Source organism: Urocampus carinirostris, chromosome 4, assembly GCF_059441175.1.
Source record: "Urocampus carinirostris isolate Australia breed hairy pipefish chromosome 4, RoL_Ucar_1.0, whole genome shotgun sequence".
Taxonomy (NCBI): Eukaryota; Metazoa; Chordata; class Actinopteri; order Syngnathiformes; family Syngnathidae; genus Urocampus; species Urocampus carinirostris.
Window position 1 is genome coordinate 47,542,519 of NC_142352.1, and position 26,427 is coordinate 47,568,945.

Consider the following 26,427-nt stretch of genomic DNA (forward strand, 5'->3'; position numbering starts at 1 on the left):
TATGTCTATAGCTGCTTTATTTTGACTAAGATTATTGCCATAGCCATATATGGCAGCATAGTTTAACATCAATAGCCGTCAAACGCAACCTAACAAACAGATTTTAGATATGTCTAGCTGCCAATGGCAGCCTACCTAAAATGGAACTTTGATGTGCACCAGTCATTTTATGACACATTATAGTTGAATAGATCTAACGAATTTGTTCTGTTCTTCAAATTGTACTGTAACAAGCAAGCACAATAAATACAACCGTGTTCTGTGTTGTGCATACAAACGTACGGTTCTTACAGTACATTTCAAACAGGTAGTCAAAGAAAAATGTAGTCTGATTGTGTTTTATTCTCAATAAAAGGAAAAAAGCATGAGGAAAGGAAAATGTAGGCGATTGAAATAAAAATATATAACAATTCTGTAGTTTTTGTATCCCCAAAACACTATACATAACACAAAATTCTACATTTAAGTGTAGGTCAACCTGAACAAGCAATTAAAGAGGTTAAATATGTTTTCTTCACAGTAAACAATTTTTTTTAAGTTTTTTCCAATGTTCTAAAGTCGGCATTACATTTTTTTCTCTCTGATAACGGGGGATGTAGTATTCATTTTGCCTCATCAAATTAGGAGAGACAGCGGCGAACGAAAATGGAATTATCTGGCCAATGTTGAGGACTTTGTCAGTCCCTGAAGGGGGAAGAATGGGGAAAAAAACAATTACCCTGCTAGTGAAGACCTTTAAAATTATGCATGAGTAAAAATAAAATAAGAAACACACAAGCTGAACCACCACCAACACCTCTAAAAGAGGAACTGCTGAGTCCACGCAGCCCAGCTTTTGTCCACATAGCACAGAATCAAACAGCAATGTGTGTATTTACAAAAGTTTCAAAACGTGAGAAAATAAAGTACGATGCAGGCTGTAATTAAACACACCAACATAAACACGCGCGTGGAATTAGGTTGAAAAGAAGGAAGAATGAGGGTTAGTATGATAACTGTCCAAAGAAAATTACATCGCTTTAACTGTTTTTGAGGTTCTGTTTCCTTTCTCTCTATTTGAAACTTAAAACGATGCCTGATTTTCCTTGGATAAAAGCAATTCCTTCAGTCCAAAAAAAGGAATACTCCAACGATGACTTGGATGAGTTTTCTCCTGCCATTTTAAGTCAATTGCAATTGCAAAAGTCGCATAAAAAATAAAGAAAAAGGGGGAGCTTAAGAGTCAGGAAGCTTTTAATTCCTGAGGGGGATAATGATCAGGTTGGTGACTATGAGTAAAAGTGGCTAAGACATTGAGTCCTGTGGTTGCTCGTCTTGGTTGAGAGCTAAAGAAAGCAGTTGTGGATGATCTCCTGCTTAAGCAACAAGACTTAAAAACTGTCATTGTCCTCCTTGTTATCATATTTGTTTTCCTCTTGAGGTATCATTGTCATAAGACTTCCTGGAGTCCTCATAATGCATCTGCTCATTTGTAAGTCTACTCACACTTTAGAAGATCAGGGAGAGAAGGAAAAAACTGAAAGGTCCCAAAGTCTCTGCTTTCTCTGCTTTCCTTTTGTGAACAGGGGTTGTGTTTATCAGCAGCAATACAATCAAGCTGACGGAAGCACAAAAAGTCTGGGATGAGTGTGGATAAATCTGATTTCAAGAGGGCAAGCATCCTTTTAAATGAATAAGCTGTACAAAAAAGAAGGGGGAAAAAGGGGAGGATCCTTGCAAGGGCTTTTGTGTGAAGATTCTGTCATTTGTGGCGCTCAGGAGCATTCTTCTCCGATGCGCTGGCAGGAGCGACCCACCTTGCGGTCCAGCTTGACCATTTTGAGGACGGCTTCTTGGCGGCCGCTGCCGAGGTGATCGAACAAGCAGTCGTGTTGCTCCGGGAGCCGGTGAAGCATGCAGAAGACATAACCTGGATGTGAGATGGAAAGGTTTTTGTCAAGAAACATGAAATCATTCAACCAGCTGAGAATTTAGCTAGTTATCAACATTGCTTAAAGGTATACCCCAAAATTTATTTTCATTTAGGCCGGAGGACTCGAAAAATTTAGTCTCAAAGTTAAAGCGTCTGGCCTGTTTTCCGTAGAGCTGTGACGTCATCAGTGTTGGGAATAACGCAGTTACATAAAAACGTTGTTTTTTATAGTAAAGGTAATCTAATATGTTATTTTTTCCTCCATGATAACGCCGGTATTGTTCCTGACGGTCAAAAGCAGAGCGTTACTTTGTCTCTTCTTGTGCGTTAGTAAGATAAGCAGGGCATCCTCGGTCAGCCTTTTGGCATATTTTTTTACAACACATAAATGTGAACATGGCTTTCTTTCAACCTATCACAGCAGCCATCTACAATAACACAAAATAATGTGGTGCGGTTGTGATGACGTCACTTAATGGAATCGTCCTACCCTAACATTGCGAGTAAGAGCGCCATTAGATTTATAATATTTAACATCTCATTTGGGGAAATTATTGTAGGATTTTTTTTTCAGTGGTTCCTGCATCTTTGAACGCTTAATGTTCCAAAACTGCTGCTCTCTCCTCACTGAGAGAAGTTTTGTCAGCTATCAAAGATAAAGGGGGAGGATAGAGATGGAGGGAGAGTGGGGAGGCAGTGAGAGAGGTAGAGAGAGGGATCGGATAGTCACTTTATATTGTTTTACTGTTGACTTTTGTTGTGAATAAAATATTTGAAGTGCAGTTGCCAATTTCTACTTGACCAGTTGTTTCAGGTTGCAGGAGTTTAATTATTTAACATTGCAGTGTGAAACCCACTTTATATTTTTGAACTGTTTACTTTTGTCATGTAAAAATACTTTGAGTACAGTAGCATATACAGTCTGAATCTGAATCATATGTCTACTTGAGCAGTTGGCACACTAGATATTGTGACCTATTCAAGAGTGAATATTATTTTACAATTGAATTTTGTTGTGAACGAAATACTTGGCTACGTGTTCTTGAACTGAAGTCACAGGTTGTGAGAGTTAGTTTTAATTTTTTTAACTCACTTTATTGTCATGGTCACCTTGGCGACCGGTCTGCCCCGCCCCCTGGGCACCAGCTGAAGCAGTTCAACTAATCGCGTGTCTGCTATTTAAGGCTGGATTGTGGGCTTTGAGGGTGCTGGCTCATTATATACACATTGTCCGTTCTGTTATGCCTTGTCCTGTTTTGTCGAGTTGGAAAAAGCCTGTGTTTGCACGTTTTGTTAAAACCTGTTTGTTCTGTCTTGTCCCTGAGTTATGGACAACTTTTATTTGGTTAAATAAAAGTTTTGGATCGTCACGCAATTGAGTTCTCCTTTCCTGCCTCCTGCCTCCGTTCTGGTCCGGTCACCCCCCTTCCCTTCCATTCCGTGACAGAATGAGCCAGCCAACATTTGAACTCAGCGAACGATCCCAGCGCGATTTGGGGAGAGCTGGAGGACGCCATTTGGCAAGCACCCATTGAGGTATCCTTCCCTGCCTGTTTGAACCACGGCCCCGCCCGTCGTGGCCTATGCTGTGCCTTGAATGGGGTCCCGGGAGGATTTGACGCCTGCCAGTCCGACTCCCCGTCCTGCCAGTCCGACTCCCCGTCCTGCCAGTCCGACTCCCCGTCCTTCCAGTCCGAATCCCCGTCCTGCCAGTCCGACTCAGACTCCGCCGCCTGCCAGTCCGAGTCCGACTCCGCCGCCTGCCAGTCCGACTCCGACTCCGCCGCCTGCCAGTCCGACTCCGACTCCGCCGCCTGCCAGTCCGACTCCGACTCCGCCGCCTGCCAGTCCGACTCCGACTCCGCCGCCTGCCAGTCCGACTCCGTGGCCTGCCACTCCGACCCCGACTCCACGGCCTGCCAGTCCGACCCCGACTCCACGGCCTGCCAGTCCGACTCCGCTGCCTGCCAGCCCGACTCCGACTCTGCTGCCTTCCTGTTCGACTCTCCGGCCTGCCTGCCTGTTCGACTCTCCGGCCTGCCTGCCTGTTCGACTCTCCGGCCTGCCTGCCTGTTCGACTCTCCGGCCTGCCTGCCTGTTCGACTCTCCGGCCTGCCTGCCTGTTCGACTCTCCGGCCTGCCTGCAGTCTGCCTGTACTGATTCCGCCTGTCCTGTCTTGCCTGTTCTGATTCCGCCTGTCCTGTCTTGCCTGTTCTGATTCCGCCTGTCCTGTCTTGCCTGTTCTGATTCCGCCTGTCCTGTCTTGCCTGTTCTGATTCCGCCTGTCCTGTCTTGCCTGTTCTGATTCCGCCTGTCCTGTCTTGCCTGTTCTGATTCCGCCTGTCCTGTCTTGCCTGTTCTGATTCCGCCTGTCCTGTCTTGCCTGTTCTGATTCCGCCTGTCCTGTCTTGCCTGTTCTGATTCCGCCTGTCCTGTCTTGCCTGTTCTGATTCCGCCTGTCCTGTCTGAATCGCCGCTCCTGAATCTGCCTGTCCTGAGTCCGACTCTTCTGAATCTGCCTGTCCTGAGTCCGACATTTCTGAATCTGTCTGTCCTGAGTCCGACTCTTCTGAATCTGCCTGTCCTGAGTCTGACTCTTCTGAATCTGCCTGTCCTCAGTCTGACTCTTCTGAATCTGCCTGTCCTGAGTCCGACTCTTCTGAATCTGCTTGTCCTGAGACCGACTCTTCTGAATCTGCCTGTCCTGAGTCCGACTCTTCTGAATCTGCCTGTCCTGAGTCCGACTCCCCTGATTCTGCCTGTCCGACTCCCTTATTTACCTGTCCTGTTCTCGCCGGTTCTGCCTGTCTGTTTTCGCCTGTCCAGTTTGCCCGCCGGACCCCCCCTGCCGAGCACCGATTCCGATCCGCCCGACGCAGATGGCGCCTGCCTCTCCCCATTCCTGCGTGTTCGGAGGAGGGAGCGGGGTTGCCCCAATCGTGAGCGTCGAACCATTCCGGGGCGCGAGGTAGTAAATTTTTCTTTTTGGGACCTCGGGAGCTGTCCCTTAAAGGGGGGGCTCTGTCATGGTCGCCTTGGCGACCGGTCTGCCCCGCCTCCTGAGCACCAGCTGAAGCAGTTCAACTAATTGCGTGTCTGCTATTTAAGGCTGGATTGTGGGCTTTGCGGGTGCTGGCTCATTATATACACATTGTACGTTCTGTTATGCCTTGTCCTGTTTTGTCAAGTTGGAAGAAGCCTGTGTTTGCACGTTTTGTTAAAACCTGTTTGTTCTGTCTTGTCCCTGAGTTATGGACAACTTTTATTTGGGTAAATAAAAGTTTTGGATCGTCACGCAATTGAGTTCTGCCTTCCTGCCTCCTGCCTCCGTTCTGGTCCGGTCACCCCCCTTCCCTTCCATTCCGTGACATTTATGTTGTTGACTTTATTTTTGTTGCACTTCAAGTGTAGGATAAATCTGTTGCTGGTTAGGTGCAATAGATATCATTAGGTTCAACAACACCTGTATGTTCTTCTCCAGTTTTGGATTTTTAGATCAGGGGATGGTGTAATAATAGTCTGGTTTGCAATAATCTGTGGTCAGAACAGCCCTTTGAGACTCCTTGTGATTAATGGGTATACAAATAAACATTACTTGACTCAATTCAACTGACTCAAAAGCCGCCTAGTAAAATTCAAATTCTTTGACGTACAACAACTTATTTTTAAAATAACGGAAATAGTCACACTACCTGTTGACCAGTTACTTTTACCATAGAGTAATTCAGTTACTAACTCAGTTACTTTTTGGAAGAAGTTGTGAGTAACAATAAGTAATTCCTTTTTTGGTGGCTTTCCCTTTTTGGTTTGCTCCCGGTTGGTGCTCTTTGACAGACGCCAGTGTGTCGTTTGGCTGTCTAGCCTGGCTTTAGGCTACTAAGTTTATTCTTGGCCGGCTTTGCGTTTGTCGCCATAAGTCAAGTCAAGTCATGTTTATTTGTATGGCCCTTAATCACAAAGAGTCTCAAAGGGCTGCAGAGATCAAAGACTATTGCAAACTATTATTACAGACTATTAACCTACATGAGTGCAAATGATACACATATTATCAAAATAAAGTATAGGTTATTCATATGCTATAGAGTAGAAGTGTGTTTTAAGCTTAGATTTAAACATTTCCACTGAAGTTGCAGATCAAATCTCAGGTGGAAGAGCATTCTACAGCACCAGGGTTAGTTACCGATCAGCCCAGATGCTCATCGCATGTTTATAAATTGGCTAGCCTGGCGATGGCAGTGGTTTGCTGTGTATTCACGGCCGGATCCATCTTTATGGTCGTTGCACCTTTTCATTGTTGGTTCCCGGTTTTCCTGGCTGCTCAACGCGTATTTTTGGATCGGCTAGCCTGGCATTAGCGCCATTTTGCAGTCTTCCTTAGTTGGTTTAATCCCAGCCAGTTCATAATTGATAAACAATCATTGCACTAATAAACATTTCCTTTCATAGGACTGTGCCATACAAACTAATGCCACCTGCCGTTTTTCACGAGGAGGGAAGAAATTAAATGGCAAAGCAAAGCCAACAAAAACCAGTGTTGGCGTCATTTTAAAGCATGACAACAATTTTGAGCATTTACAAGCACTTCACCCAAAATGAATTTTCAATCCTTAAAAACACAATATTAAAATTCATGCATTTTCAAGAAGGTTTAGGCACCACTACGAACCCTGAAGTAATATGGCTGCCCCTGTACAATGTTGAACAGTGATCTTTTTATAAAGTTAATGAACCTCTTTATTGATTGATGGATTTATCGGTTGATTTAGTAAGTGATGCATAGTATCATGGTCTTTGCGGTTAACAATGCTTGTTTTCACAGAAGCTGTCTCAGAGGAACTTTTTTGAAAGATATGAGCTGCTTTAAATTTACGAAAAATGGTGTCAATGTTATTATTGTTACGTCCGTACTATACATATTGACTAGATATAATGATCAAAATTCAACAAGATGTATACATAGCCAAAGTTGAGAGGGTAAAAATGCATAACAAATCTCATTAGTTGTCATCTTATTTAAATCCATTCATTAATATACATAATGACAGGGCTGGTATTGAATGAGCAGTGATTAAAAAGCGTAGTTTGACAGGGGCTTGATATGCAATTAAAACACTGATTGCAAAGCGTGTCGATGAAGTGAAAGTAGAACCATTATATAACATGGAAAGCTTTTCACATTAGACGTTGAATATTTTTCTGAATGCAATGTATCATGTGCATCCTAACATTAGAATTTAAAGTTAGTTCACTGGAAACTATTATTTATTTCTAATCTCACGCATACATTTATCAACTTTCACAACGTGAAGTATCCAGCAGAACCATTAGCAAAGTAATTACCTCAATGGTCAGAAATCACTATAATTGCATCGCTTCAAAGTAAACAACAAGAAACTATTAGGGATGGATGTCCTATGCACGATAAAAAAAGTCAATTTGCAATTAAAAAATGATTCCAGGGGTTTAAATAGATGGTCTTCAAAGCTGTGTAACATTGGGGCTTCTTAAAGTGTATTTATTTGCATGCAAACAAGTTGATTAGCAAGTACGACTATTGGTTTAAACTGCATTAGTATTCCTTGTAATTGGCTTATGTTTAACTGTATGCTCAAAGTGAATCGACAAAGCTTTTTACATGCCCGTACACCTAGTAAAAGGGTTGCAATAAGTGGTGCACATAATGGAAGTTTAATATTTTGTTTGTTGTAGGATTTGTGTATTTTTTTAGATATATTTAGCAAACTACTTTTAAGAAGGGCTGTAAAGGCTGACCTGCACTGGCTGTGATTTTAAGATTCTGTTGGTATTATACAAAATTATGCATCGACTCTCCCCCCTCATATATTCCAGATTCCCCTTTAACAGTTCTTGTGACTGAGTATAGGGTATACAAATAAACATGACTTGACTTGACTTATAGAGTAGAACATTCTTTGTGTTGAAAAATAACCTTGGCTGAACAACATTTACATTTGTCAGAGCCAATCAGTTAAAACTGGATGCTAAGGGCACAGCATATGTGTGTTAAAATTATAGCCATCAAATGTGTTGATGTTGGGGTGTTGCTGTACCGCAGCGACAGGAACCCAGCTCTTGTTGCACCAGCTCCAGTTTGGTTTGACAGCGATGGCAACGCTTGCGGCTCCTCTGTTTGGAGCCGCCACGAGACGAGGTTGATGACGAGGATGAAGACGCTGAACAGGATGATGATAACACATCAACTCCCGGCACTTCACCTACTCTCGCTCGCTTCTCGGGAGAACAGTCGCTTTCTGATTCGGAGGCTGCAGACACACGAGTGCACATTAGATGTAACACGTTTGCTCTTTAAACAATAGAAATGTACATGTAAGCGGATGTGAATTAATGAACATTTGCATTCATGTATACTTTATAATACTTGACTTATTTCCAAACAAAAACCCTTATAGTTTAACAATTTTTAAGTCCTGGTGAACTCAAAAGAGTTCGAGAGGACACAGGAACAGCATGTACCTGCAGCTAGTTTAACCGGTCAGCACGACTTTTCACATCAATCCTGCAGACTTTTTCCTTTGGCCGGGCCGAATGCAGATCAGCTCTCAATAAATCTCTGGGAACTAGGCCAAGCTAAGCTGCCAGATTCTACCGCTCCGCAACATCAATATGAGTTTGTGAGTACATCCGAGATCCGAGACTGTGCATGTTGTTAGCACATGACCACTCTCCTTTCTTACTTTCATTAATTCTCAGAAAATTATGGCAAAAAGGCGGGCAGTGATTGGTCAGTACCTGAACTCAGAGTATCGGTGTTTTCAATTTCAATTTTGAAATTTAAAATGGACACAACCTCAGATGGGAATGGGGGGACTTTTTAATATGTATCTCACTGATACAAAATAAATCAGAATGTTGTGCAAAAATGTCCTGGGGGTACATTTAACTAATTATTACCATAAAAAGCTTACGTTTGAAACTTTAACTATAGAGTGAGAAATCCCTGAGCTCCCTCTACAGTAGAAAATAAAACGTTGACCTCTTCCATTGTACTCTGAAAGGCAATGTATCATGGGATTCCATTATTATTAAATCGGGCACTCTAGTATAGGAGACATGGTTACCATGACAATGGAGGAAAAAATGCCATTCAACTAGTTGAACATGCCATAAATTGCTTAACTGATATGCAAACGATGTTGCCTAAACTATGTGTGTTGAGTGGTACTGAATGCATGTACATAAACATAAAATAAAACAATTGTGTGCCACTTCTCTTATGGATCACTTTTCAGTGTAGCAAAATTCAAGCCTGAAATTCACGTAAACCAATGTTTTATAATTCAAGAAAAGTGTATTGTGTAAGTTTTGTATGTTTTGGTGAAACTGGGTGAGTCCCTTGCTAGAAATCCAACAGGGTGAGATGTTTTGCAGTCTGAAAGAAACATACCTGATTCAAAGGAGCGTTTTGTAGGAGTGGAAAGTGAGCTGAAGGTGGTGTCTGTGCTGCATGCTTCTGTAAACAAAAACCCCGTTCAATAAGATAGTGAAGAGATGTGGGACAATGACTAAAAGCTGTTTACTGCTTTATTAAGGATTTTTTATTTTATTTATTTGACTAAGGGATTTAATATAATACAAATCAGGACAGGTCGTGCCGTTCGAAGTGTAGTGTTTTGGCTGGGGAATTTTGATAGCGGGACGCTGACAAGGGAATTAGGCCTTGCTTTAACGCTTTAAACGCTTGGCATTGCTATGAGCTGATAAGCTTTCTTGTTGTGAGTCCTTCAGACATGGAGGCGTCTTTTGGCGAGGAGGTGGCGACTAGGTGGAGGCCACGTGAGAGTCTGCCAGAGGAGGAGGTGAAGCTGGCACCCGACCCGCCCCATGGGGGGGGCTTCGTGACGCACCGGTCAGCACGCCCAGGGGACTAATTAGACTAATTCGACAATAATTCGGCAAAATTCGATGGAATTCACTTGAGAGATAATTTAAGAAAATGTGAAAATGCCTGTCTCTTGTCAATATTTTTTCCCTAAAATTAAGAAAAGAGCATGCATTGTTAGGAGAATAAAGTTTGTGTTTGGTTAACGAACAATTTGGTTAACGCTACATTTTTAATATAGTTTTTTTCCCTAACACTAATAAGGTTCATAATCACTGGCAGACAATAAAATACAGTTTTCTTGTAAAATGCATCACAATCACAAGGTTTTTTTTTTTGTTTTTTTAAGTAATAGGTTTAATAAATCTTATTTCACACCGCAAAGTGAAAACACCGTAATGTGGGGTCGCCGTATCCCAGGGGTCTACCGTATTGTTTTGCTAGGCAGAAGAGAAAGTAGGATTGCACAACACTCAAATACGTGACTGCCCCAAAGGTTTTTGTTTCTGTTCATGTGGGGAACAAAGTAGTTTTTAACAGTGAATTAGGACCCATCAATGGTTAGGTCCAGCTTATTTCTTAAGAGCTGTACGACGCTTTACACTGAAAAAAATGGCAACCACATGATGAAAGTTCTGTATCTGAGTCAGAACAAAAGACATCTCCAGCTACTGGTAACCATGGCAACCAGTACCATCTGTTTCATGCGGGGGATTGAACCCTTAGCCAAAAAAAAAACACACAAAATTCTATGAAAAACATTGGAGATGAAAGTACTGCCGCAAAGATATTACTCCTCCAAGTTTTCCTTAGGCTTTTTCATCTCATACTGGACGGGCCTGAGCAGACGACCTTGCTCCCAGACTGCGTTGACGGATGCCCTGGGAATTGCAGGTGTTCTCTTTGAGCCCTCAAAATGAATAGGTTACCATGATCTTTCGTCCACCTTTTCTTTGCCATTGAGGACAAATATAGTCTTGACAGCTGCTACTTTATCAATTTGTTTTCACCTCAATGCCCTCCAACCCCTACTACTCTCAAAATTGAATGTGTGTGTGGTTATTAAGAAGCATTCCTATAACGTACAATATTTGAAAGTAGTTTTTATTCACCAAATACACATCCAAATCCACAAACTTACCTTCCTGAGCAGGTAAAGAGGTTACTGCTGCATCTCCTGGCAAAGGATCATCTGAGGTGTCTGACATGGCTATGAAGGACTGACTGATGCCTTTGTTTGTTTCAATGCAGAATACGTCTGCTTGATTGCTGCTGTTGCTAATGCTGGGGCTTGTGGAGGCTTTTGAGGCACCATCTGGCTGTTTCTTCTGAATGTCTTTGGGAAAAATATATTAGACACAACGTAAAGTGGCTGGACATCCGAATCAGAATCAGGTGGTCATTACCAAAATGTAACAGTGTATGAATTAGGTCTTACTCAAAATGCTTAAAGGGGCACTCCTAGTAGTACAACAAACCTTAATTCAGGGGGGAAAAAATAAAACATTGATTTGAATAACAAGCAAAAAGACATGAACCAGCATACCAATGTTAGTTTTTATAAACATCCATGGGTCAAAAAAGTTGTATTTCCGGTCATTTCTTAATTTTATTTAGTAGCCGCAATGTTTTTCCTACTTCTAGCTGCTAAACTGTGCTCATTTGGCACTGGTTTTCATTCACATTAGACAACACAGTGCCGTCTAGTGGTCAAATACTACATAATGTACATTTAAGATTTAAGCAAAGGCGTAAATTTGGGTCGGTACCGCATTTTTACAAACTGTTTCACTAGCTCTAAGTGTGTCAAGTCAAGTCATTTTTATTTGTACAGCCCTTCATCACAAAGAGTCTCAAAGGGCTGCACAGGTTATTGCACAGAGTATTATTACAGATTATTATTACACCACTCCATGATCTGAAACCAACATAAGGGCAAAGAAAAACTCAAAAACATGAGGAAAATGAAGAAGCCTTGAGAAAGGACCGCACATGTGGTAATCCCCTTTCAGGATGACCAGGCTGCAATGGATGTTGCAATAACAAATAATACACAGATATTGTCAACAAGAAATATAGGTTATTTATATGCTATAGAGTAAAAGTGTGTTTTAAGCTTAGATTTAAACATTTCCACTGTGTGCATTTGTGCAATAATAAGTTAACCCATTCACAACTAAGAATGTTAGTCTGCTTTGTCAACAAAAATTGAGTGAGGCATCTCTACTAGAGGTCAACCGATTATCAGGCGGGCTGATTGTCGGCACAGATATTTGGGAATTTGAAAGATATAGTTATCTGCACTTTTTTTCATTCAAAAAGCCGAATATTAAATCTTATGAAGCGGAGACACTCTCTTTCTTTCCTGCCCTCTCTCTCCCTTGCTCTCTCTCTTTCTCCTACTCATCCCCTTCTCCTCCCTTGCTCTCTCTCTTTCCCCTACTCATCCCCTTCTCCTCCCTTGCTCTCTCTCTTTCTCCTACTCATCCCCTTCTCCTCCCTCCTGCTATCCACCCAGAGCATTTTGATTGGATATGCGACTGTAGGTGGAGCCACTGAAGCAGGGGTCATCATTAATTGATTTTTGGAAAAAAAATTAATATTTAAGTGCGAAAAAATTAAAATTATTTTTTTTGCGGCAAGGCCAATTAATGGGTATTTATTGGATTTCTAGCCATTAATTGGTAATTTAATGGTATACTAGCCGTGTCAATATGGTCGAACAAACTGGTCCCTTTAATCTTTACTTTTAGTACAAAAAATATCTTCTGAGTTATTGGTGATCACATCAGCTACCGTCATGTTGGGGCTTGTTTTATAATTATAATTTGTCGATTCCTCCTAAGTTAATATGCGAATTGTCGGAACACTAACTGAGGTTAGATGAACAGTGAATGATAGAACATTCACGCCAACATTATCATGCGCAGTAAGACACCTTAGTAATAAGAGGTTTTGCTATTTATTACACATTCATTTATGAACAAAAATGTGTACAACATAGAAACATCGGAGATAGTGAAAATGTTAGAGATTTTCATTAGATGAAACGATGTGGGAAACAAATTCGCTGTCCCAGAAGCGGTTGTTAGAAAACAAAAAAAGTTGGGCTTCTAGGCAATTTGTTGACAAGTTGTACCGTTCATCCGCATAGGCACGTCCGGCAGCACTGAAAAAGCGTTCTACTATGTTGGAAGTTGGCAGTATAAATGTTGTATCGATAAATTGATCAAAGGTGGGCAGCATCATGTTCAGGCGGCGCCGTTTTATCAAATTTTGGCCGAAGGCCATATCCGATGACTCATCTATTGGACTTTCATCGACCGGTGCAGTTTCGGTGACTTTGAGAGCCTCCACTGCTTGACGCTCTTTTGCCGTAAGTTGACCATGTTTTTGGTTTTGAATTTTCACAATAGCCCTCTCAAACATAGGCGCTTGAACGATTTCGGCGTCGGGGCTGAGGTGATGGGCCATGGCAGGATGGGACGACATTGCAACATCAAAGAGGTACCTCGCCTCTGCGACTGTCAGATCTTCTTGCTGCAAAGTAAGCGTCAAAGAATCCAACTTGGCCAAATCACCGTTGAGTTGAGTGAGTTTATGAACATCCGCTGCGTTGAGAAGTAAATCCATCACCCTTGGGTCCGTGGTGAAAACTTCTTTTGCAAGAATTTTCTGCAGCTCGAAGAACCTGCGCACCATCTTTGCCGTGCTTGACCACCGTGTCTCATTTCCCGTCAACGGTCGAAGGTCTGTGTACTCATCCAGTAGTGCACTAAGCGTGCTGTATCTCAGGCGAGCCATCAAGGAGTTCAACTTACAGAGTACCTTAAAAAAGTAAAAGCAGGAAATAAGAAATATGCTAAATTTGAGCAGCTTAAAATCGCCTTGCGTAAAATTCCTTTGATAGAAGGCGTGGCCGCGTGGGGTATGTGAAAAAAATATTTTGGAACCGCTGTGACAGAGTGCACTCTGTCTTCAATATAGATATTGTGAGATATAAGTAAGCAGCATAGAAAAGAAGTTCACCTTTTCGTAGGGCTTCAAGAGTTCTTTGACAGCGAGGTTGAAGCGATGGGAGGCGCAGCCGACCAGAGGAACATTGCAATGCTTTGCAATGGCTTTGTTCACCTTGCAGTTGTCGCCACAAAGCGCCACCACGTTGGCCATAGACTTGCCGTACCTGCTAAGGATGTCTTCGATGAACACCAGGTGGTTTTCAGCCGTCTGTGCCTTGGGATCCAAAAGTGTTGAGAAGCCGAGGAGAGCACTTTCCCGACCGCGTGGGCTTATATACGAGGCGAAAACGCCAACGTAATAATCAGAAGAACAAGTCCATCCGTCGAATACCACCGCGAATCGGGATGGCAGATCGAAGGCGATTTTCTGTCGCACACCCTGTGTCACCAAGGCCAAATACTTCTTTAAGGTGTTTGTGCAGATTGGCTCCGTATTGCTGATGTCCCTGATGGTAGGCCGATCAACAACATTGAAAGGCTCCAGGTCGATACAAACCAACCGCAGCCACTTGAAGATTCGTATTCCTTTTCGGCAAACGGTTGAAGGTGACGACAGGAAATTTTCTATCGATCCAGGATTGGATGACTCCTGCTTCTTTCCATCACTTTCTTTCTGCAAGTGCTGACTTTTAATGTGGCTTTCCAAATTGCTCCAACCGGTGTTGCGCCGTTGGATGCGCTCGGCGCCACATGAGCAGCGCCATTTGCCGTTGACGACATCAATCTGTGTGAAGTACTCTCTAACCATTTTTTCCTTCGGTCCCATAACCGTGCGAAGATTACAATTAATACAGCGTAATAGTAGTGGTGTACAACATGTGCGTATGTGCATCCACGACGTACGTGCTTGAGGCAAAACGTGAGCTAATCAACAAGCCCGATTTTGTCCCGACCAATAAAAAGCTGCTTTGCAACCACACTATGTACGTACAGCTACCGTGTTTCCCCGAATATAAGGCCGGCCTTACTTCAAAATCATCGTCAAAAATTGAGGTTTTGAAATAAAAATATGTGCAAAAGTAATACATTTTCGTTAAAAATTTCTTAGAAAAGCATTGCCGTTGTTAAATAACGTTGATATCTACGGTTTTCATAGGTAATATGAGCCTCTTATTTGCAGGAAGGTTGAATTTCATTTCTCATAAAAAGCTGGGCCTTATAATGGGGGAAACACGGTAGCTTACGCGTATGCATGCACTGTCCCGATTGTGCGTGTATGTGCCCTTGACCGCATACGAAATGCTCGCGCGGCGAGAAAATTTGCACGTTTGTTGACGCAATCGACTAACAAAAAACCCGAATATTTTCGCAATTAATGGGTCGCAAACTCGCAATAATTGCTAATTATTTAAATTTTGCAATAAATGGATTTATGAATTTAAGCAACCATTCCATTAATTTTTCGCAATTAATGGCATTAATTTTTCACCAATCATTTATTGCTGACCCCTGCACTGAAGCACATACCTGTGTCTATGATAGAAAAGAGTGTTTGTAATTGAGAGATAGCGTAGTTAAGTTGTTCTGGTGGACATCATGTCATTTGCATCGAACTTTTTTACTTATTTATTGAAAAAAAATCAGGGAGCTATTTAAAATTTTATGTACCTTTGTACGAGTTGCTGCTAAGCCTAATTTTATTTCCCAGCACTGTTAGTTTAAGTTTAAGTAAAAGATTAGTCATTTTAGTCGTGTTGAAATTCTAATTTATTTACTGTTAAAGGTTTTAGAGAGCTAATGAAGTTTTATTTTTATATTTCTTTCAAATATTCTTTTTTTTTTTTTTTTGCATACAGACGCTCCCCTACTTACGACCATTCGACTTTCGTAAAACCGTAGATACCAACATTTTTTTTCGGGATGTCGAAAAATATCCAGACGTTGCTGTAAGTTAAATTTTGTATTGTGTGCACCTTTTTCCGAGTACAGGACATTAATGTAGTGCTTCTTTCTGCCGCTACCGGCGTGTGGTGGCGCTGTGAGATGTAACCCAATATCCACAACGAAGAAGAAATCCGGCTTCTACTGTACAGCCTAGTTCGTGAGTAAACATACAGTGCTACATGTAATAAATCTCCAGCGCGCTCAGAACTTTGACGTTTTTATTGTTTAATATCTCGTGTATCTATTCAATATGGTTCGTGTAGAGTGTAAAGAAAAGGCGTGCCGTTTCGTTTGAAATGAAAGTGGAATAAGAAAGCTTGATGCGGTTGAGAAAATGGTCGGAACTTTTTTTTCAGCCACTTTTTATCACGGAGGAAGACCTCTTTAAGCGCATTTTCCAAAAGTAAGTTAAACTCAACTTTATAAAGCATATTATTTTATGAAATGTTTATTTTTCACTACAAAAAGATACAGGTTACTTATACAAGACTGAAACATACAAACATACAAAATATAGCACTGAAGCAACTTCTAAGAATGCCAAAGTACCGTATTTTCCGCACTATAAGGCGCACCTAAAAGTCTTATTTTTTTTCAAAAGCTGACCATGCGCCTTATAACACAGTGCGCCTTATATATGGCTCAATATTAAATTCGCAAGGTCTCGCAACTACGAGAAACAGCCGCCGACTCCATTTTTCGCGCTGTGCATACTGGGAAATATTAAACGATTGGTAGTTGCCGGGGCTCGTGTTGTATTTGTTTACTAAGTGGCAAAATGGCTACCCCATTAAACTGCTTAATTCATATTCAACAAATACAGTATTTGTCTGAATCCAGGGTTATGACTGGTGAAGATGTAAAGCACAATTTACCTTAAACAAACTCAGAATTATTCAGAATGTCACGTTTGAGAGAGAGAGAGAGCGAGAGAAAGAGAGAGAGAGAGCGAGATTCTCTTTCATACGTGCATTTGTAAAAAAAAATGGCTCCTGTTAAGAGACACGCGTACAACGCCGAGTTTAAACTCAAAGCGATCAGTCACGCAGCACAACACGGCAATAGAGCGGCAGCGAAAGAGTTAAACTTAAATGAATCGATGGTACGGAAGTGGAGAAAGGATGAAGATAAGCTCCGCCAAGTAAGGAAAACTCAACAAAGTTTCCGTGGCAATAAAGCAAGATGGCCAGAGTTAGAGGAGACACTTGATCAGTGGGTTGTTCAACAAAGAGCGGCAAGCAGAAGTGTCAGTACGATAACTATACGTATGAAGGCAACAGCGCTGGCACAGGACAACAACACCGGACGTGGACACAGCAGAAGAAGAATTCGAGGGATTCGTCGATGAGGAGCTTATAGAGTGATCTTTGTTTTTCTTTTGTGTGTTTACGTTTTACATTTTACAGTTATTATGTTATTGCTTTATTGTTATTGTTTTGCACTCGTTGTTTTTGCACATTACGAGTGTCACTTTATTGCGATTGCACTAACGTTTCATTTAAAATAACAGTATCAGACGTTTTTTTCTTTGCGTGTTGACTAAATGGACAAAAAATAAAATGATATGTCGATGTTGTTCAAAGATGTTAAAGATGTGTCACGAAAATGCTTTACCTCAGAGAAAATAATAAAACGGCTGTTTATTTATTTTGGGAGTGAATGGAGTTGTGGAAAGCTTGTTTGTTAATAAAGTTAGACCTTTTTGAATGTTTTGTTGACATTCCCTTGAGCGTGGCAACATCTAGAGGTTGCATAACGTAACTACATTCTCTACTGTTGTCAAGTCGTCACATTTATTTACCGTAAATAGCCCTTAATCCCAAAAATGTCTCGAAGGACTGCACAGGATTACAATTACAAAATTGCACAATTACCTGATCTTAAACCAGCATGCACTTATAGCGCCTTATAATGGGGTGCGTCTTATGTATGGCATAAGTTTTAAAATATATCATTCATTGAAGGTGCGCCTTATAACATGGTGCGCCATATAGTGCGGAAAATACGGTAATTTGTTAGCCCTCACACATTTTCAGTTTACCAAATCTGGCACGTTTTTTGAAAATTTTGAAGTAGACAGAAATGTCACGGCCCTCCAATGCCAGAATTTTAAACCCATTTCATTAAAGGTGTTGCTAGGACTACCTTGTCTGTCACATAAAAGAGACCACAAAGGGCCGCTGAACCAGCCTTTTTTGAGCAGAACCATGACATGAAAAGGGGTTGGTATATTAGATCAGTATTAATGATGTCTATGTTTTGATCAATGCCCTGCGATTGGCTGTCAACCAGTTCAGGGTGTCCCCTGCCCACTGCCCGAAGATAGCTGGGATGGGCTCTAGCACCCCCGCAACCCTACTGAGGATAAGCGGTGCAGATAATGGATAGATGGATGTTTTGATCAATGTGGATTAGGTTAGGAATTAAAAAATAGAACAATACTCGAAATACCAGCATAATAGTGCAGATGGTGCGGTTATCACAAATAAATTCTACAACTAAAAATGTTCTAAATGTTTTCTATATAAAAAAATGAGAATTCTTAATGTAGACAAAAAAAAGATATCAAAAATAGTATATGTGGAAAAGTTGTCAAGGTAAAAAAATATGGTGAGAGACAGCTTAGGTACACATTATTCGCCCAAAAAAAAGCACATTCAGCTACTCTCTTAAACAGTAGCCAGACTAACTCAAATGTAAACAGTTTTACATAAGGGGCCGGTCACACAGCCGTTTGCGGCTGAATCACGGCTATAATTTTGCGTTTTTTTTTGCCCGTGGTTGCCCGGGATGGAAAATGCGCAAAATTGGCCAACCCGCTGTTCATCGGTGGTATGCCCGCAAAACAGACGCCGGCGACTGTTCCGCTTCCTCATCGCGTCATTTCTGCGTCATTTTCTCGTGTGGACCACGGGTATAAAAGCTCCCGAGCCGGTGTTGTGCCCAAATCCGACTCCTACGCAACACCCCCACCCCCCACCCCCTCGCGTGAACGCGCATTCTGCTGCGATCGCTTTTGTTGTAAGCGTGCATTAACGTTGGTGACTTTTTCATCCGCGTTAACAAACGCATTTTGTAGAATACGATCGCACTTTATTGTTTAAATAAACGCGTTATATAGACTAGGATCTCCCAATTGTTATAATTAGCTCGCTTTATAGTTTTAATAAGCGTTTTATATAGAATACGATAGCTTTCGTTGGAAGCGCAGCAGAATGCGCGTTCACGCGAGGGGGGGAGGATTTACCGTTCGATTACATTCACAACAAAAACAAAGACGGAATGGTTTAAGTTGTATTACATTTCCAACAAATGCAATACGAAGTGGTTTTGGTTATATGTTCGCCATTACATTCCCTAAAAGTGAGATAAAACGAGGTAAAAGTGGTTGTAGTAGCGAGGGGATGCAAATCTCGGCACCGGGCTGTAGAAATCATAACCGCACAAGACACAGTCCCGTGAAGATCAAGATTTCAAGCTATGGCATCATTTTTATTTTATTATCTTGAAAAGAAATGTCAAGAAATAAAAATGGATTAAGACGAGGTCACTACGCTGACGGGGATCCATGTTCACCCCCTTGACGTCTCAAGCACAACTGACGTGTGCTCGGCATTCGCGCTGTATATACGCGGAGAAAGGCGTTTGACCGTCACACGCGTAACACGCTAATTTCACGTAATAACACCGCGATACAGGCGCAGAACATGCTATTACCATGCTCCACCCACGATTACCCGCTGAAATTTCCCGTCCTACCCATGTGTAACCACGCCCTGGCCGCGGCCAGAGCACGTCGTTCCGCGTCATTACCTCGTGTTGACCACGTGTGCGGCACGCGGTTTAACACGTGCTCAAACTTTTGAGCAGCTCAAAAGTTTTGCGCGCGGCCAACCTCGTGTGAATTTCCGACCGCGTGTAAAGCACTGCTGTATCTCGTCTATATGGCGGTCTCCAAACGTCCAACAGCGCCCAACAGCATCTGCTTCACGGCCAGAAATTTCTGGCCGTGGTTCAGCCTCGATACGTTCGTGAAAGGCTGTGTATCCGCGCTCTGAAAATTTGAGCAGCGCAAAACTTTTTCGCGCTGCCACCCGCGCGCGAATTTCCGACCTCGTGTTAAGCACTGCTGTATCTCGTCTGAATGGCGATCACCATGCGTCCAATAGCGTCCGCCTCAAAAGCAGAAATTTCTGGCCGTGATTCAGCCGCAAATGTCTGTGTGACCGGCCCCTTAGAGAAGAAACTCACAGAAGACTAAAACGAAGGGAAAACAATGACCAACCTGCAAAACATTTGGAGCAGAGATTCATCGTTTTGCTGGACCTGGGGAAAAAGAAGAATTTATAAGACTTTCACTTGTACTAGTAATGGGTTGTCTCATATCTCTCAAATGCAGGCTAAAAACATTATTATTCTATTTTATTACTGTAAAGCACTTTGGTGCACCGTAAGGATAGACCATAGCACTTAAATTTCTGTCTGTGCAGTTGACAACAGTTCTTTTTAGGGTCAAATGTCCCCTCTGATGGTGCCTCGCACCATCTCGTTTTTCACATGGGCTAAATAGTTGATGCATAGAAGTTTCCTGTAGCATCGCATCTCCATTGCCTGGATTTTCTTTTCTAGTTTTCCTCCAATAGTCTCGCAAGCATAGAGGAAGATGGAAGTAACCAGCGCTTGCATGAGTCTGGTCTTTGAATTCACTGATATGTTCCTGTCCCTTCAGATGGGTGTAAGTCTGGAAAGTGGGGCTGTGGTTTGAGCTATCCTGCCCATGATTTCTTGTTCTGACCCCTCTTCTCATATGACAGCTCCAAGATATTTACATTTGGTGACAGGTTCTAGTTCTATGTGGTTGGTGGTGATACCTTGGGCACTGTTGATCATTACTTTTGTTTTTTCTGTGCCGATTTCCATCCCATATTGGGTTGATGCTTTGTTGGCCAGATTTCGGAATTCCTTTTCGTCTCCTGCCAATCCAGCAAAATCTTTAGGAAATGGAGGTTAGTGATGCTGTGTCCTCCAATACTGACTGTGACTTCATGTTGCTCAAGAGCTTTGGACATGATCCTCTCCAAGAAGATGATGAATAAAGTTGGAGAAAGAATGCAGCCTTGTCTCACACCGACTACCTGACTGACGAGTACCTTCCAGTTGGCATTGGCATTCAGTTGGTCAATGGTCTGAACTAGTTTCTGGCCAATTTTGTACCTGCGCATGGTGGCCCATAAAGCAGCTTGCCATACACTTTCAAACGCCTTCTTAAAACCAACAAAAACTTTATAGAGGTTTCTCTGGTGTTGTTGAAACGGCTCACATAGGATGCCGTATTTAAAAATGTGTTCTATGGTCCTTCCCTTCCTGACACCTGCCTGTTCTTCAGCTAGGATGTTTTCAACCTATGGTTTCTGTCTGTTCAGTAGGACCTTTTAGCATAACTTTACTTGCATGGCTGATGAGACTGATGGTTCTGTAGTTAGAGCATAGTTGAAGTATAATTACTAGTGATGTTCCAAATGCAGATGGCAACTGTCCTGTTTGCCAGATCTTTCTACAAATCTTGTTCAAAATGTCTCTAGTTTCCTCACTATCATTTCGTATCAGTTTTACATTTACATTTTACCTATTCTAATTACTCAAAACACATCAGTTGAATTAAATTGTCTATTGTGTCATTGTCCAAATGTAGTGAACAGTGTTTGCAAAGAGATTAGACATGGTGCTCCAGGATGAATATCTTGTAAGGACTTAAAATGCATGAATACGATACAAATGTCACGATTGAAGAAAAAAAGGAAAATGAGACAAAACTGAGGTCTTTGACGTCTGTCTCTTGGTATTGTTATTTATATAGAACACAATTGAAGTTCTTTATTTGAAAACCAAAATATGTTATGTTTTTTAACAGACTATTTTTTGAGAAAGACAAAAGATTTTGTTTTTGGTGTTTATCAGGTAATTAATGAACTAACGAACGAGCAAATGAACGGCCTTTAGATAACAGTGGAATTATTAGACATAACATTATTAAGAGACAAATTACGACGAAAAGGAAAAGATCATTACATCATTTTACAGCTTATGTCAAATTATATATATAGATATATATATTTGATTTTAAGATTGCATATTCATAATGACAATTGGTCTCGGATGAATACTTGCTAAGCCTACCAAATAAACATGTTTTTTCCGTTTGTCCAGGCTATGGCTTAAATAATGTAAATGTCTCCCCTAAATTATGGCCTCATAAATTAATTAGCACAAAAAAAATGTACAGACGCTCACCTACTTATTAACATTCGAGTTACGAAAAACGGTAGATACGAACATTTTTTTGGGATGTCGAAAAATATCCAGACATTGCTTAAATTTTGTATTGTGCAGTACATTGTTGTAGTGCTTCTTTTCGCCGCTATCGGCATGTGACGCTGTGAAAGGTCACTCAGCGTCCATCCCGAAGAAGAAATCTGGATTCCTCTTCTTAGTTCATACTATACTGTATCTTCAGCATGCTAAGAACTTTGACATTGTTATTGTTTAATATCTCGTGCATCCATTCAATATGGATTGGTGTAAAGTGTAAAGAAGCGGCAAGCGGTTTCTTTTTAAATGAAAGTGGAAAAAGAAACCGTCAATAATACATTTATGCATAAAGGGACATTGTGTATTATTTCACCATGAAATGTTGCTGCAGGGTGTAGGCAGGGGTCAGGAACCTTTTTGACCCATAATGCCATAAAATTGAAAATCATTAGATTTTTTTTGAGAGAGAGCCACAACATATAATTCAAACAAAATCCATCAAACCCTCAAACCCGGTCTCCAGACAAAAAAAAATGTCAGCGCATGTTATTTCTCTCTGCGACATTAGATGATTTGATAAAATTTATGAAATTATAATATTGCCATATCCTGTGTACCTGTTTAATATAAAAATGATTGGTTGGATCCCTTAACCACTAGGGTCGTAGGGGCACCATTTCCTGTGGTGTGTCTAGGGCAAGTACAGCCTTGTGGCGCCCATCCCTTTGATTAGTAACTTTAAAAATGTCATGTTCTAATATGACAGTTCATGTATTTTTGCTTATTAATCTAATCAATATTGGGGTTTTTTCTAATATTTGATTTTTTTAACACTCACGGCTCACATATCCCTTCATCACCTGGGTTTTGGGGGCACCACTTTCTGTGGTGTGCCTTAGGCAAGTAGAGCCTGGTGGCGCCCATCCCTCTACATGTCAGTTTTATGGGTAGGAGTTTGCTCCCCCACATTTAACATATAGTACAGGTTTCCATGGATACCAGTAGCAGGAGAAGCCTCCTGATCTGATTCAGATACAGCACCTTCATCATCTGTTCATCTGTCCAATTTGCCCTCTGAGGGTGTTGCACACTGTTTCGTTTGTTACATGGGCTAAGTAGCTGATGCTCAGAAGTTCCCTGTCACATGGCATCTCCATGGCCTGGTTTTTCTTTATGACTTTTCTCTGGAGGGTCCATGCCCCACAAGCACCAAGGAAGATGGAAGTAACCAGTGCTTGCATGAGCCTGATCTTTGATTTCACTGCAATGCTCTTGTCTTTCATTAGGGGTTTAGGTTTGGCAAGTGTGGCTGTCATTTGAGCTATCCTGGCCATTACTTCTGACCCCTCTTCTGATACAACAGCTCAAACATTTAAATTTGGTTGCAGGCTCAAGCTCTTGGCTGGTGATGGTGTTGTTTGTGGTGACGCTCTAGGGGTTGGTCATTACTCTTTTATGTGCTGATTTCCATCCCATATTAGGTTGAGGCTCTGTTCAGGCAATTGACCAGATCTTCGAGTTCTTGTTTTTTTCCTGCCAGTCCAGCATCAGCGAAATACAGGTTAGTGACGTTATGTCTTCTAATACTGACTATACCTTCATATTTGTCCAGGGCTTCCGTCATGATACTCTCCAGGAAGATTTGTATTATAATTGGAGAAATAATGGAGCCTTATCTCACACAAACTGCAGTTTGAAACCCAATACAATGGTACTATTGATCACTACTGCACTATGTGCATTGGCATACAGCTTTCAATGATCTGAACTAGTTTCTGGCCCACATAATATTCCCACAAGGTGGCTTCTTAGAATCCAGGAAGACGAGAAAGAGGTTTCTCTGGTGTTAAAACTTGTTGCATGTGAATTCTGACAGGATGTTGTCAATTCCTGGAGACTTTCTGTTCTTCAGCAAGTTGATTGCTCCCTTTAATTCTTCTCAGAGGATAAGGATATTGTCCCGTTCCCCAGTGGCTTTATCATTTTTGTTGAAAAACAAATCTTATTTAATTCATTTAGGGCTCTTTGTCAGATTGAGGACTTAACATTTCATATTGAATTGTCTTTATTGTCAGTAGGGCTGTCGCGAATATAACATATTGTTTTTAAACCCAAACTTGAAGGGAAGCAAAGAGACATATACCTGCTCTGTTTCTGTATTCACTACAAGTGTGTGTTTTGAAATTAATATAATTTCTTTCATGTCTGTACATCTCATTTTTGCACTTTGTAAAATGTTGCACTTAATTACTGAAAAGTTGAGTCAAAGATCTTACGACCTGTTACCTCACCGATGCATTGTTTCTCAAAAGGTTTTAACCTAACAGGCTGAAATCCTGCATTGTTGCAGTTGTCTTAATAAAAAGGAACAGAATATTAACTTAATAATTATTTCTTGTTTATTTTTCGACTTGTATTCTTGACCATTAAACTGCTCGTCTATATCAAGGTGTGGAGTATATTTAATATCAAGTTCATATTGTTATAGAAGCCTATAATGCAAAGGGGAAAAATAGACAATACATTCGTCAATCGTGATTATTTGTGTGACAATTGTCTCATGAAGTTCCTAATCGTGACAGCCCTAATTGTCAGTGATATCAACATTGTGAATACAGTACATTGTATGCAACGTGAATGACATGGCACTCCAAATGAGTGAGTCTATATTTGAATTATTTATGTGTTTATTTGTATTGTTTAAAACATAATACGATTTCTATTTTTACCAATTGGAGGCACTAAATAATACACAAAGTCCCGATTACAACGTTAATTTAAAGAGGAGGGTCTCCATCATGGTGCCCGCAAGCACTGTGGTGCTCCATAAGGACAGCTGCCCACGGAAAATAGCTCACTAGGGCTGGGTTATTGTGAATCTCTAGTCAAGTGATTTTTTTTTTTTTTTGGTTGACTGCTGTTATGAATGTTTTGATAAACCCTTATTAACTGCAAACAACAAAGTTACAACATATTAATAACATAAAACGTTGTTATCTTAAAAAGGAGACCCCGCTATGGAAAATCATAAGTAACCTGCTGTACAATACATTGTTGCATTGCCACGGTACAGAATAAAAAAAGATGAAAGAGGATGAAAGGAACCTTTTAATAACAACGGACAGAAAAAGAAACATGTTTTAAGTTTGTTTGATCCTGTATTTACACTTTTACCACATGGGATTATCCATCCTGCTCTCCCAATAGGAAGCAAACGAGGACAGCTGGAGTTAGCTTCTTGCTAAAGCTACAAAACAATGAGGACGGAAAGGGAGGCGGAAGGGGCTCATAACAAGCTCATCCCCCATTGAGCTGCTAGCGCTAATGGCTAAGAGGCTAAGCTAACCGTCGAAAGTGAAGTCAAAGAACCCCAAACTAGACGTTTAGAGAACTTTTTGGTCTTACCCCCAGAAGCCACAGGGACAACGCGGCGGCACGACGTTGACGTTACTCGGCGGATTGCTGCCCTCGCTCCCGGTGTCCCCCATGACGGTCTTTCTTCCGTGTTGAGGCTCTCCGTGTAGCAGGTGAATCCGGGGATGGAGCGAGGGCCTTTAAACCTTGTACGGATCCCCCGCGTTTGGTTCCGTTCAAAAGACGAAATAATCCTCTTTTGTTTTACAAATTTCGACGGGAGTGGAGCAGTTTGCCGACACGAGCGGCCACAAAGTCCGGTGGATTAAAACAGACCTTAACGAGAGTAAGACATTGGAGCCGTCAAAGCCGATGACGGACGGAACCACCGGGGTTTCCTGGGCCGATCAGCTGGAGAGAGGAAGGAACCACTGACGCGAAAGAAGGAGGATTGTCATAAATAACAATGCCAGAGGTTCTACTCTTGATACCACTATCCTTAACAATATCGTTGGAAACTGTAACATCAAACAAATATAATAAAATGGATGCGTATTAATACTGGCGGTAAAAATAATTAAGAATACGACATAGCCCGTGCGTGACAATCGACATGGTATGTCCCATGACAATAAGGTTCACAGTTTCAACAATTTGCAGGAAATTTTGTTTTTATTAAAAGTGTCTTCTGTAGACCAAACTGTACTAACATTTGTATCGTGCCTTTTTGTTATTTCGATTCCCTTTCATTTGTTATCTGATATATTCTGTGTGTAACGGGTGTAATAATAACTTTTGTTTTATTGAAATTCCTGCTGAAATATGTTGTATAGTTTTTGTGTAAGTGATGAGTCCAACAGTGCCACCTGCTGGTATGGGGTAAGGTTTGGTTTGGCTTTTGATCTGGTTACCGGAAGGTGAATGCCGTTGGCAGTCTACAGCGCGCTGCTAACGTGTTGAGAGCCAGAAGAGGAGCTAACCACGTGTTGTGTGTGACTCGTTCATTTGCAGCAACTGTAATAAAAACCTCATCATCCAGTCCAGCGTGAATGTGGATCTTTGGTGGGACGGGTACACCGCGGTTACA

At 41.4% G+C, this 26,427-nt stretch overlaps 1 protein-coding gene across 3 annotated transcripts; it reads right to left on the minus strand.

Moving 5' to 3' along the window:
- Positions 1 to 25,756, minus strand: zfand3 (zinc finger, AN1-type domain 3). 3 transcript variants are annotated; one of them, XM_088334742.1, is made up of 6 exons: positions 25,392 to 25,756; positions 19,963 to 20,003; positions 10,916 to 11,110; positions 9,340 to 9,405; positions 7,985 to 8,197; positions 1 to 1,909 (listed from the first exon to the last, which is right to left on the minus strand). In XM_088334742.1, exons 1-6 carry the CDS (start codon positions 25,472 to 25,474, stop codon positions 1,755 to 1,757), a joined length of 753 nt encoding a protein of 250 aa, XP_088190868.1. In that variant the 5' UTR covers positions 25,475 to 25,756; the 3' UTR covers positions 1 to 1,754. The 3 variants fall into 3 exon arrangements, with proteins under 3 accessions (XP_088190868.1, XP_088190866.1, XP_088190867.1); XM_088334741.1 differs by lacking the exons at positions 1 to 1,909; positions 7,985 to 8,197; positions 9,340 to 9,405; positions 10,916 to 11,110 and adding an exon at positions 12,344 to 13,602 and having other exon boundaries at positions 25,392 to 25,464; XM_088334740.1 differs by lacking the exons at positions 1 to 1,909; positions 7,985 to 8,197; positions 9,340 to 9,405; ... (1 more) ...; positions 19,963 to 20,003; positions 25,392 to 25,756 and adding exons at positions 12,342 to 13,602; positions 13,804 to 15,610.
- Positions 25,757 to 26,427: the final 671 nt, after the last annotated feature.